General features: G+C 37.3%; 1 protein-coding gene across 1 annotated transcript; it reads left to right on the top strand.

The window, feature by feature from the left end:
• Window positions 1-686: 686 nt before the first annotated feature.
• LOC127831276 (solute carrier family 22 member 7-like) lies at window positions 687-14378 on the top strand. The gene is given in 10 exon segments (XM_052356253.1): window positions 687-692; window positions 1052-1300; window positions 2226-2398; window positions 2938-2979; window positions 2981-3157; window positions 5180-5314; window positions 8109-8194; window positions 9202-9319; window positions 10738-10810; window positions 14050-14378. Coding segments are annotated over 10 exon segments (1269 nt in total). The 3' UTR covers window positions 14260-14378.
• The last annotated feature ends 578 nt before the right edge of the window (window positions 14379-14956 follow it).

Consider the following 14956-nt stretch of genomic DNA (forward strand, 5'->3'; position numbering starts at 1 on the left):
ATATATTTCTAAAATATAACAATATACATGTAACATGTTTATCAGCGATCTGAAACTTAAGATTCGTGAATAATATGTTGCATATAAATAGGAATGCCAATGATTTTATTTATTAAAAAAAAAACTTTAAAATAATTAAAAAAAAAATAAAAAAAAATGCTAAGAAATGAAAATAAAACGATTAATGAAAATTTAGTTTTGTATGAAATATATTTCCTTACACACGTAGGTGGATGTGGTCGCTACCAAATACTACTGGTGTCGCTGATCCACTTGGCGAAATGCGGCACGTGTTTCACTGTCCTGTTGATGGTGTTCGGCTCAGTGGTGCCAGATTGGTGGTGCGTGCAGGGCAACGACTTAACGGACGACTTCTCCGCGTTGTTTACGTCAAATATGACGTCATACAAGAGCTGTTTCGTTCCGAACACTACCGAGAAATGTTCGCAGTTTTATTTCGACCCAACCGTGAAAACGGTCGTATCTAATGTATGTTTTTATTTCATAAATACGTTTCCATTTATCGTTTTATATCGGCAAATGAAAGAGACCGGATTACGTATTTTCGTATTTTATGAATAATGTATTTAAAAGTATTACCCGTTTTCAAACAAAAATATTTCGAATAATCTCAGGTAATATAAGTAAAAAAAAGGTTAAACAAACATTTCTTCATCTGTATTCCAATGCGGGTAATTTTAGGAGCAAACTCTTTTTGTATAAATGTTATTTTTCCAATCAGTGATCAAGTCTTTTTATAACGATCACCACGGATACATAAAAACATATTCATAATCTCGTTCCGGGAATTCTGGGCATAATGCATGTGCGTTAAGTGTCATCCAAGAACAGGCTTTGCAGTCCGCGCAGGCTTATCTGGGACGACATTTTCCGCTAGGATGGAATTTTTCGTTTAAAAGAAATCTCTTCTTAAAAAATCAACTATAGTCGGAAAGTGCCATCCCTGATTAGCCTGTGCGAAATGTTTAAGATAATATGGGACCCAAACTTTTTCCCCGAAACGAGGCTCATAATATGTATTTGATGCTAGTGGAATCTGGTGTGCGATAAAGCCTGGGTTCCGAGTGCAATCGCCTCGATCCAAATGGCCGGAATGCTAGTGGGGAACATCGTGTGTGCCCAATTGGCGGACCTTGTAGGCCGGAAGCAGCCGTTCTTCTTCTCGCTCCTGGGCATCTCATTGCTGAACCTGGTAGCCGCATTCTCGACTTCCTGGTTGATGTTCGCCATCTTACGGTTCCTGCTAGGAGTATCCGTCGGATTCTTCGTCACCACTCAGGTTACCACACACATATTTAAATCTTTTGTAAATTTCAATGTTTAAAGCGAACTCTTAATACTTTTTGTACAACATGATCATCCCCGAAAAACGGGGTTAAATACGTGTGCATCAATTTTACCGCCTAAACTGGATTTTCGTTTAAAAGATATTTCTTTACACTAAAAAACATTAAGGCGGCAAGTTTCGTTTTTAATTAGCCTGTTTGGACTGCACAGGCTAATCTGGGACGACACTTGTCGCACATGCACTAGTCTCGTTTTCTATGAGCGCGCCTCGTGTGTTTATAATGTAAAATGTTCCACAAAACTCGACACTTAATACAGTTGACTGTTTTATCAATATATTTTTATCATGCTACACTGTAGTTTAATATTAAACGCATCCCTTACACACAAACACACTAGTTTTCTTTAAAAAAACACATTTTTATAATTTTAAAATTAAAAAAGTAATGCCACATCAAGTGTTTTGATCTAACTAAACCATATCTTCGAAAAAAATATTTAGAGATTACATTTTGATTAAACTAATTTAGTTTAGGTTCAGCGCATAGATTGCTTTGGGCTTACTAGTATATGTAGCGACCAATCAACTATCGAGACCGTTTCCTGGTAAGAACATATACATGTACTTGATGTTTTTGAACAGGTCCAGAGAAGTCTCTCCAAGATTGGAGTTAATCCGGGACCTCTCAGTCGCATGACATGCACTATATCGAACCCATACAGGTTAATGAGGAACGACACTTTCCCCCTAAACTGGATTTTCCCTAATAAGACACTTTCTTTAAGAGAAAAATGTAATACAAGCAGAAAATGTCGACCCTGATTAGCTAAACTATGACGACACTTCACGCTTATGCAGTAAATCCCATTTCACATAGCGCGGCTAAAATATTAAATAAGTACATTCTTACCTTCAGTACAGCATCATGTCCGAGTTCACTCAAGCACGCTGGCGGACGGTGGTCGTGGCCATTCCGTCGTGGCCTCTAGAGAAGGCTCTGTTCGCGCTGGTCATCTGGCTCGCGCAGGACTGGAAGTATGTTCAGATTGTGACCGCGTGCGTCGCCGCCCCATTTGTGGTCGCCGCTTGGTAGGTAACTTTCGTACTTTGGAAGCCACTAGGGCCTATCGGCTTTTACAATTAAGTCTGATGAGCCAAAGTGGCTTACAGGGGATGGTACACACATTAAATAATGACATATTGTATTTTACCAATGGACGGGCATGAATCGTTCGTACTTTTCTGCTTGTCCAAGGTGGTTGTCCAATGTTTTTTTCTCCCATGTGCTGTCTTTGTGTAATTCGATGTGATAATTTAACCATATTAGTAAGCACTGAAAAATATAAAATCCATAAATTGCAATCCTTTGATTTTCTGGTAAATAACAAGTACACGTATATGTATGCATAGAGGGGTGACACATTATAAGTTTCGTTCTTTTAAAAGGGGGTTTAAGGCATATAGCTTTTCCCAGATTAGCCTGTGTGGACCCCATCCCTTTCCAGTACCGAAAATCCTGTCACGGTTCCTGGAAACGACTATTTTCTAACAGTGTTGTTTTTAAATCACATGGTAGTGAAGATGATGTTGATCAAACAATAAAGATGTTTTGCTCTTTCATACCGCAGGTTTTTGCCTGAAAGTTTCCGCTGGTACGTCGGTCACGACCGAGGACGCCGAGAAGGTCATCAAAAGAGTCGCGCGCATCAACGGGAAACCGTAACCGGATGTTACGAAGTTTATAGCACAAATGCTCCCAGAAGATACGCAGGATCGCAAATACAGCTTCTTGGACTTATTTCGAAGCAGAGAACTTCTGAAATACACGTTACTTTTTTCTATCGCCTGGTAAATTTGTTTCATTGTCTTTTATCAAAACTGATTTAAACCAGTGTATGAACTGTTACCAAAATTACCGCCAAATTTGCATAAACACTCAGATTGGCTTCCGAAAATTGGTAACACCAAAATAGCTAGATATTGCAGCGATATAGTTAAAATCCATGCCTAATTGTGTGAGTCTACTAAGTCAATCAGAAAGGAGTGCTGAGACAGACTCCGGATCCACACATAATTCGGTTTCAGGCGCGAAAGGACGTCGTTAATTCCGAAGGTACACAGAATCGATCATTTGTTGACGATAACAAACTGGTCAAGGATATTGTTTTATTTCATGCCACGGGCGTTGAATAAGTGACGAAGACCAGTGAATGATAATCTGATGACGTCACTGTATGTAGCTCGAGCCTTATTCTGGAAAAACTAGACTTAATGCATGTGTGTGATGTGTCGTCCCAGATTAGCTTGTGAAGTCCGCACAGGCTAATGATTGATGACAACTTTCGCCTTTATAGTATGTTTCGTTTAATGGAAGTCACTTCTTAGCGACAATCCAGTCAAAGTAAGATACACATTTACTTGGTATAACTGTTGACAAACATCTCACTTGGAAACTGCATATAAATAACGTCTGTCGAAAGCTCAACTCAAAGCTAGCCTTATTAAAACGCATTAAACCCTATCTAAATTATGAAACAATGAAGTTGTTTTATAATTCATACATCTAACCACATATGGACTATTGTTGTACAATATGGTGCTCAGCCGCAAGATCAAATTTAAAGAAGGTAATTTCGATACAGAAACGTGCTGCAAAAATAATAATGAATAAGCCGTTTTCCTCTCCTTCAATTCCGATTTTCAATAAACTGGGCTGGTTGTCATTTGAAAATAGGTGTAAATTTCTTGTTGGGACTATAGTGTACAAAGTTTTAGATGGCTCAATGCCTCCTTATTTTGATGACGTTATTTTTGTATCAAATAACAATACATACTTTCTTAGGTCCACCACCCACAACGATTTATCATATGTTGCATTTAAAACGAATTACGGAAAGCGTACTTTTTCCTTTTGTGCGAAAAATATATGGAACCTTATTCCAAATAATATAAGACAAGCACCTACAATTATTTCCTTTAAACGGCACCTTAAAAATCATTTGCTACAAACGCAAAACCTTTTTTGATATTGTGGGTTGTATGGATTAAAATACCGCCTTTGGGTATTTTATTCTTCTTCTGTTTGCTTTGTGATTGTCTTTTGTTATGAAAGAATTAAATAACCATTATTATTATTATAATAATATTATTATTATTATTGTTATTATTATTATTATTATTATTATTATTATTATTATTATTATTATTATTATTATTATTATTATTATTATTATTATTATTATTATTGTAATTTTATAAATATTATTTTATATTTTAATATTATTTGTATTAGTATTATTATTTTCATTATATGATGCTTTTGTATTATTTTTTTTAAGGCTGATTGCAGTATGCTAGACATTGTTGAGTTATATTTACATATACTGTGTTTTTTGAAGACCACATTGTAAAAAAGATATGCTATTTCTTAATGTGTTATCTTCGTGAAATAAAGTTATTATTATTATTATTATTATTAAATGATAATTTTAAAATTAAAAAGTAATACCACATCAAGTCAGATAAGCCTGTTGTGACTGCACGGGATAATCTGGCACGACACTTTACGCTCATGCATTAATTCCAGTTTTCAAAGAACGAGGCTTAAACAAATACACGGTTAAAAATTGATAAGTTGAATGGCCTTATTTTTAGTGTACAATTTGATATGTTTCGCAAATAAAATAAAATAAATAAATAAATAAAATAGCGTTTTACAAAATAAAAAAAAATGAAAAGACAACGGCGTAGACGAATACTTTCAATCGTGACACAGGCAATGGTGAACATATGTTTGAAAAAATCACTGTTGAAATGATTATAAGACATTAAACTGGAATTAACACATATCATTTAATGTATATCTTACAGGTTCAATCTGGGTCTGAGCACATACGCGATGAATTTCGGACTACCCTCGCTATCCGGGAGCCTGTACCTCAACATATTCATTACCTCTATTATTGGAAGTCCCCTACAAGTGCTCGTGATGTGGTTACAGAACAGGTCAGGTGTAAATTATTTATAACTTGCGCATCTCTCCGTGAAAAGGGGGTTTAAAGCATGTGCGTAAAGCGTAAAGTTTTCGCACAGACTAATCATTCCGTTTTTGTGTTGTTTTTTTTCGTTAAAAGGAAGACTCCTCTTGACGAAAGTTCATATGAGACGGAAAGTGTCTTTCCTGATTAGCCTGCGTGGATTGCACAGGCTATTCTGGGACGACACTTTACGCACGTGCATTTAACCCAGTTTTCTCAGAGCGCGACTCTTTTTTGCATCTGTGTCTCGAAAGGTTGCTTGGGCAGTAGGTAGGTTGGAATGGTATAAACAGGAAACCAATATGTCATCACCTGCCATCCATATCCATTGAATCTCTATTTCGTCATAATTCCGTATACAACTTCGAAGAAAACCAGCAGCATATTCATTACCACATTGGATAACGTGTAAATATGAACCTTGGTCTGGGAAAATGGCGCTTAATTCATGTGCGGGAAGTATCGTTCCAGATCAGACTGTGCAATCCGCACAGGCTGATCAAGGAAGACATTTTTCGCCTAAACTAGTGTTTGTTTTTGCTAGGAATATTCTTTAAACGAAAAATACCATAAACGCCAAAAGTGTCGTCCCTGATTATCCTGTGTGGACTGCTCAAGCTAATCCCTAATCCAGGACCACTGTTTACGCACATGCATTAGGCCACGTTTTCCCGGAGCGATACTTTAAAGTGAACTGGATACATCAAGAGCATCATGATATACTCTGTAGAAATAGGATGTATGAATATGGTACGTGATAATACATACAGGATCATTCATACTGACTTAACTTTAAACTTAAAAATGTATTCATTGACATGTAAACTGTCTTAATTTTCATTTATTAAGTACATACGTAAGGTTGCATAACTGCCGACTTAATACTTAATAATAATCATTAAAATTAAAACGTGTGTTTCCACCTACCCGACCGACCCAAATTTGTGTAACTGACCATGAACTCTAATTTTTGCAATTCCAGGCTGAGTGTTCGATCATTTTTGTTACCTTTGATCATATTCGCAGAAATACTTTTATTAAGAAAGATATGTAACAACGAGATTTGAAATATGTCTGTCAATGCACATACTTATTTAAATGAAAATAACTTTTGTGTAGTTATATAAAACAGTGAACGAAAAAAGTGTTACCGACCTACTTACCCTATTTATTTATACATTACCGGAAACAAACAAAAATAATGTTTGACCTTAGAATTTATTCATGCTTATGTTCATAAAGAAAATACACGAGTATGCTTGTTTCAAAATATCTGAATTACATTTAATATTTTTGCCCTAAAACAATTAAATATAATTTAAAACATAAACGAGTTTCAATTTTATTGTTCTTTTTGTTATTGTTTTCGTCAAATTTTAACCCACCCATTATAAAAAAAAATGCGATTGAAATTAAAATCCGAATGTGCATTAATATCTTAGTGTTATATGTAAAATGTCCGTTACGAAAAAAATAATTTTAGCATATTTTTGCACATGCATGTAAAGAGCTAAATTTGCTTTTGGTTTTTACTGTTGCTTTGAAAGTTATTTTTTGTCTTGCGTTGAATTCGATAATGTAAATCAGCAGAACACTCATTTAGAATTAAAGTAACAGTCAGTAAAATTGGTATTTATCATCATCATGAAAAAATCTTCTTTCGTAAAGAATGCAGTTGTTTTCATATATATTTTTATTTAAAAATGTGTAAATCCCTGTTACGAAGTATACTTAAATCACCGTTGACGTATGCCTGCCGTCCTTATTTAATATACAATGTACTTTCATTAATGGATCCATATGATATAAACTAGCATGCATGGGTCCGCATGATCTGAAATAGAATGCATTGATCATTATAATTTAAGCTTGCATACATTGTGCCTTAGTATATGAACTTGCATGCATCGTTTCTAATGATACGAATTTGCATGAATAAAATATCAAATATTATATTTATTAAGAACGGCTAAAGTAATGCCCCTTTGACTTAGGATTTTCATAACATGACTATTAAAAACATGCCCAACGATGTATTCCTTTAATCGTCAAACTGCTATATTCAAACTTAAATTTATTGTTCCCGATGAAATCAAGTTGAAAATGTTCATTCGTATACCATATGTTTAATGTTGTTAACATGATGACCTTGTTTTAATGCCGATTTGGCCACACGTTTGGCCGCAAGAAAATTGCGTTGCTGTTTTACAATTTGTACGCTTTCCTAACACAGGTTTAGCTTTATTAACACTACGTTCCTGTTTTACGCTTTGCACGCATTTCCAATTAAGGATTGTTCGCAATAAGATTGCGTATCTTTTTCACAGTACGTCATTCTAATACATATTATGCCGCAAAACTACTAAGTTTTTGCCTATCGTCTCGTATGCCTTCTAACACAAGTTTTGTCGCAAGAAGACTGCATACCTGTTTCACGTTTACACCACTTGCGAACACAGGTTCGACAAAAAGAAGACTGCATACCTGTTTCACGTTTTACACCACTTGCGAACACAGGTTCGGCAGAAAGAAGACTGCATACCTGTTTCACGTTTTACACCACTTGCGAACACAGGTTTGGCAGCAAGAAGACTGCATATCTGTTTCGCGTTTTACACCACTTGCGAACACAGGTTCGGCAGAAAGAAGAGTGCGCACTGTGCAAGGTTTATACTAAGTTCCAACACATGTTGGGCCGCCAGAAGAGTGCGTACCTGTTTCACTTTTAAAATTGTTCACGTGTTTATGCCTTCTCAACCCAGATTTGGTCGCAAGAAGAGCGCGTACCTGTTTCACGTCATTTGCGCTGTGGGCGCTGTCGTGGGGGCGGTGTTACAGCGATTGGAACGTGAGTAGCTCGTCGTGCTTAGATATATTGGTCTCGCTCTCTGAATGCGGGGCCAAATGAACGTGCTGAAAGTGTCATCCCATATAAGCCTTTGTATTCCACAAGGGTTAATCAGGGACGACAATTTACGCATAAACTGGATTTTCTTTTAGAAGGAGCTTACTTTAAACGAAAAAGTCCATAAAAAAGGAAAGCTTTTTTTATATGTATTGCTGTTGAATTTTTAAGACGTTTTAATATGGTCCAAGCACAGTGATGGATATAAATTTAAAGCTGAGTCTTGCTCTGACAAAACGGAGCTTAATGCATGTGCTTAAATTGTCTTCCCATATAAGCCTAATCTTTCCGCACACGTCAATCAAGGACGACACTTTCCGCCTAAAATGGATTTCTGCTAAGAAAAGACTTCCTTGAAACGAAAGTAAAAACAACATACAAGCTGAAAGTGTCGTCCCTGATAACACTGCGCGGCGACACAAGTAAATCTGGGACGACACTTAAAGCAAATGAAATAAGCCGCGTTTTCCCAGAGCGACCTCAAATGTTTATCTGAATTTATTTTTTCTATGCATATTGATTGTAAGACACGTTCTTACGTGCACTGCTTCACTTTAAACCGGGTTTGGAAGGATATAGCCTTGATTTCAGCTCATGAACATTAGTTGCAGTGTCAACACGTTCTTTAACAACCTTAAAATCTGCTAGTTTTACAGTGCATGAATACGAATCGCGCTCTAAAAAAAACGTGTTTAAATGCATGTGTGTAAAGTGTCATCCCAGACTTACATGTGCAGTTCGCACAGGCTTTTTAAGGACAAAACTTAAAGCTTAAATTGAATTTTCATCAAGAAGAGCCTTCCTTCAAACGAAAAATACAATACAGGCGGAAAGTGTCGTCCCTGATTAGCCTGCGCGGACTGCACACGCTAATTTGGGACGATACTTTGCACACATACATTTAACCCCAATTTTACAGGGCGAGGCTCATATGAAGTCTATTTTTACAGAAACGTCAAACATAAAGTCTGCAACCAGCATCTGCTTCCTGATAGCGATAATCGCTATTGATGCAGCCTGGTCGCCCGTGCAGACAGTAACCATAGAGACATTTCCGACTGTCGTCAGGTGAGAGATTTTTGGCTCCGATACGCGAGTTTTCTACAGACCTAGTTTTTTTTTTCATTTGAACTCCGTCCTCCCCTTTCAAAGGTACTAGCATCGCGCAGTGGTAACCGGTCCTTATCATATGGCTGTGATCAAAACATAGCTGTAGATCAATAAAATAGTATAGTAAATCAATATATCAGTCATCTGAAAGAGAAACAAAGAGTGTCGATGTGTATGGTTGAATACCCAATTGAAGGACCGGACTCCTTTAACAAGGCTTTAACGAAAAACCCGTCGTATGTGCGGTAATTCATCTTTTAGATAGAGAATATATGTTAATATAACAGCACAAAATACAATTGAAACCGTTTCTATGGTTAAGACGATTTCAACTCAATATGCAATTTGTTCTAAAAACATTTGAGCCATGCTCTTTTGAAAAGGGGGTTTAATGCATGTGCGTAAAGTGTCGTCCCAGATTTACCTGTGCAGTCCGCATCGATTTATTAGCAAAATCTTGTGTAACATACAAAGCCTTTATCCGACCATTCAATTTTAACAGCCTGCGTGCTGATGTAAAAGCGAGTGCCGGTAAGCTTTTCCTCTGCACCCATGGCAGGCACATTTGTTTATCCATCGTTTCCTTTATATAATAATTATATACCACTATCCCAATTATTGCAGCTTTATTTGTAAATTCATTAAACGGCACTTTTGAAGAATGCGAAAATCTGTTTACATGTCCCTTTGAAGGGGCCATTTCATAGATTTTGGCATGTATTGAAGTTTGTCATTAAAAATAAAGAAAGAAAAAAGTAACCCGCAACTGGGCTCGAACATCTGACCCCTGCAGTAAAAGTCTACTGCTTACACCACTCGGCCATCCGTGCTGACACAATATGTTATGTATTTTATACTTTATATAAGCAGTCCTCTTAGTATCACAAAATATAACGACAACAACAGAGCTGTCCAAATTGTTCAATCGTTTCGCGTTGCAACGCTTTATAATTTTCAGGTTAATAAATCGTCAAGAGATGCATGTATTAAAATGAATATTTTAGAGCATGGTGAATGTTCAGTATTACTCTAGCCTCACAAATATCATAACTGCAACGAAAATTTGCGACTCGGAAACATTTTTTAAAGACCCCTTCAACCCATGTATGCCTAGTGTCTAGAAAAAAAGCCTTAGCAAACAACGTAGACCCAGATGAGATGCCGCATGATGTGGCGTCTCATCAGGGTCTGCGATGTTTGCTTAAAAGCATTTCCGTAAGAAATATTCTAAATAAAGAAATAAACATACTAGACATCCCTAATTTTGGAAATAAATTGATCGAATTTAGAAGGATGAAAGAGTCCACTAGGCATAAATGGGTTAAATAACTTACACATGTCTGTCAACGTGTGCTAAATAAATAGCTCGCTTTTAGGAACATCGGTTACGGTCTGCAGAACATGCTGTCCAGAATCGGAGCAATACTAGGACCTCAACTGGTCTTCCTGGTAAGTAATCGGAGCAATACTAGGACCTCAACTGGTCTTCCTGGTAAGTAATCGGAGCAATACTAGGACCTCAACTTGTCTTCCTGGTAAGTAATCGGAGCAATACTAGGACCTCAACTGGTCTTCCTGGTAAGTAATCGGATCAATACTAGGACCTCAACTGGTCTTCCTGGTAAGTAATCGGATCAATACTAGGACCTCAACTGGTCTTCCTGGTAAGTAATCGGATCGATACTAGGACCTCAACTGGTCTTCCGGGTAAGTAATCGGAGCAATACTAGGACCTCAACTTGTCTTCCTGGTAAGTAATCGGAGCAATACTAGGACCTCAACTGGTCTTCCTGGTAAGTAATCGGATCAATACTAGGACCTCAACTGGTCTTCCTGGTAAGTAATCGGATCAATACTAGGACCTCAACTGGTCTTCCGGGTAAGTAATCGGAGCAATACTAGGACCTCAACTTGTCTTCCTGGTAAGTAATCGGAGCAATACTAGGACCTCAACTGGTCTTCCTGGTAAGTAATCGGATCAATACTAGGACCTCAACTGGTCTTCCTGGTAAGTAATCGGATCAATACTAGGACCTCAACTGGTCTTCCTGGTAAGTAATCGGATCAATACTAGGACCTCAACTGGTCTTCCGGGTAAGTAATCGGAGCAATACTAGGACCTCAACTTGTCTTACTGGTAAGTAATCGGAGCAATACTAGGACCTCAACTTGTCTTCCTGGTAAGTATTAGTGTAAATAAAGCCGCGTTCTGGAAGAATCAAAGTACTGACAGTACTGGTGTGACGATGCTTTTGAAGAGGATTGATATAAAAACATCTATTTAATTTTATCTACCACAATTGTGTATGTGGGTACGTAAATTTTGGGTAGGAAAAAATGGGTACGAACATTTTGGGTACAAAAAATATGCAAAAAAAAAATTGGGTACGTATAAGATTTGGTAACGAATAAAAATTGGGTAGGAAAATATATTGGGAACGAAAAACAATTTGGGTACGAGCAAAAATTTCGGTACGAAAACAAATTGGGTAAGAAAAAAATTGGGTACAAAATATGTAGGGTACGAAAAAAAATTGGGGGTACGGGGAAGTAGTACCCGTGGGGAACTTGATCCATTCAGCGAAACTGGCAGGTCGCTGTGGTGTAGTGGATATGGTGTCCGCCTAGCAATCGGGAGGTCATGGGTTCGATCCCCACTGCGGGAGCGTTCTTTAGATTTCCCCCTTAGACACCAAGTACTGGTTCTAGTCCCAGGAAACGGACTCGAAAGCGTTCGTTTCTAATAAGCCTAAGGCTTTCTATGCAATCGAGCTAAAATAAATATGTTTAATATGGTTACATTCTCGATCAAATATAACAATAAATATCTTTAAAAAGATATTCGACGTGTATTTCTGTACCACTTATCTTATAAAAAAAACGTTCTGGTACAGTAAAACGTTTGTGGGTTATAACATTACGTTTCAGCATATAAATTCAAAACTTGACATGCTCTTTAATTACACCATGCTCTTTAATTTCACGTGTATATCATACCAAACTTTATATTTCGTTGTTTCCTTCCTAAGTTAATGATGCTATGTGTACGGACGTGATTTCACATGCCCATGTGCATGAACATATAAATTTTCTATTTTGATTATTTTTTTCTTTCTCTAATTCAATAAGCTTAGGCATGTTTGTTCGTTAAGTACGGCAAACATTTCATGATGATTCCCGAACGTAGGTATGAGCACAAAGTCGTAAGGCACTTGAATACGTGAGTTCGCCCATGAACACATGGTAAGGTTAACTAAATCTCCGCGATATGACCTAATATGTGTTTAAAACAGCAAACGATATCCAACAAACAAATGAATTATCAAACATAGTATGTGCACTGATGTGGCTCTGTAATTTCTGTTTGAAAAGTTTATTAAATATGCAAAATGAGAAAGCACGCACAAGAGCGAGTTTCACAGATGTCATATGGCTATTATGCTGTTTATATACCATAGTCGCTACAACGCTTACAAATGGCAGATTCGAAATAATTCGTTTTCTTTACACTCATGATCGCGTTGAAAGGTAATTATACACGCTTTAATTCGCAATTTATTTACTGAATCACGACAAATGTCAAATACAATACAGACAATGCATAGTTGTTTCATTGATCTATAAACATATAATGGATTTAAAATTAACTTTTTCAAACTATTATTAAATCTTTTTCCCAGAATATGCTGTCCTATTCATAGCTGAGCTTCCTATACCTTTATCAATGATAATCAGCGAAGTATGCCGATTTGAAAAATCGAGCTATCTCAATCGGACTGGCTCGGTCTTTTACATAGGTCGCCATTGTGAAGAATTTTTTCATGGTATGATAACTTAGACGAGCTGCTTCGCAGCATCGTCAAAAACTGGGCTAAATGCATGCGCACGAAGTTTCAGACGTATCTTTCAATAAGTAGAGTCCTCCTTTAGAAGAAAAAAATCCTTAAAAGTGAAGTCGTCCCTGATAAGCCCGTTCGATAATCTTTCCCATGACGCGAGTCAGTATAACTTGTATTCATCTTGAGTGTGTTAAGCCGTAACTATAAAAGCTTGAATTCGGTCAATTCAGCAAAAGTATGTTATTGAAGAGATGCAAAGTAAAGAAATGGGTGTTGATAATTAAAGAATACGGTGATTTTCATGACGACCAATGTCCGTTTACATGAACACACGACAAATGATGTGCAAACATTTCGTTTGATCGTAAAAGTATAGTTTTTAAAATGCATTAAGTTCATATTTGAATTAAACAAAACCACTCAATTTGTCAGATATGTATAACTCGCATGAGTTTTCGCCATGTATCACCCATAACAACACGTTTTATCCAGCGTGGCGCATCAGACGACCAAACTGTTGTTTATAAGCCAATACATTTCGATTAATTAAACGCTATCTTAGTGTCGTTCTCGTAAAACTGGGCGTAATACATGTGCAAAAAGTTACGTCACAGGGTAGCCAGTTCAATCCGAAGAGGCTAATCTGAGTAGATAATCTCCGCTTAAAATGGATTTTCGCCAAGGATAAACTTCATTTAAACGAAATTAATATAACAGCGAAAAGTGTCGTAACTGACTAGCCTGTGCGGACTGCAAAGGCTAATCTGGTTCGGCACTTAAAAAAATGCCAACCCCGTTTTCGATGAGCCATGCTCATTTCTTTATTTTCCTGGTTTATGTGACCTTCAGGACATCAAGGTTCCCGGATTGATGTACGGGCTCTGTGCCGCCACCACGTTTCTCTCGATCGCCTCCCTCGTCCCCATACCGGAAACACGTGGTGTGGACCTTAAAGACAAGATAGCGTCGTCACGCGAACGCGCCGCTGAGGTTTCTGAGATCGAGGATCGCGGTCCGTTAAAGGAACAGACGGACGGCGTCTTGAATGGAGTTATATGAATGGAGCCGCATATTGTTGACATATAATGTATATCTTATTCATATGCAGAGGGTATATTGGTGTATAAGTATGTACATTGTCAAATATTCACGTTTGCTATATTAGCATTACTATATATAAGACCTACAATGAGTAATGACTCAGCACTGGGCCACCGTGGATGAAACACCGGTAGTTACGAAGAAATAATAATTTTCAATAAAGGTGCTTCTTTGTATATCGACTTACACTGCATTCGGTATTGTTTTCGTTGTTGCTGCTGTTTTAGTTTGATGCTGTAACAATCGTAATGATAACAATAAAGAGCCTTTTGGAACGCGGTTTTCAGAAAGATATTACTGTAAAGAAAAACGTACGATGAGTTCTATGCATAACACAAATGTTTTGTTGACGTAAAAAAATGGTTTATTAAACAACCATCCCTGGTCATTAAGGGCAAGCAGCGGTTTAATTACATGAACCTATTTTCTCCACCCTGCTTGTTATCTAATATGCTAGAGGACACTTGTTGTCCTCGATTTGACAAAATAGTTCGCTACTTGTGCGTGGTAGGCTACCCGCCGGTATCAGAACACGCCTTGCGAGACTTGAGCCTTCGGCCCCCGCTCCATACAGAGTGTATAGTATAATTTTAAAAAGTGCACCTCGAATTTTCCGCTGGACCATACCCAATTGTGCACGCAGGTATCGCTTCTC

This window comes from Dreissena polymorpha, chromosome 5, assembly GCF_020536995.1.
Source record: "Dreissena polymorpha isolate Duluth1 chromosome 5, UMN_Dpol_1.0, whole genome shotgun sequence".
Classification (NCBI taxonomy): Eukaryota; Metazoa; Mollusca; class Bivalvia; order Myida; family Dreissenidae; genus Dreissena; species Dreissena polymorpha.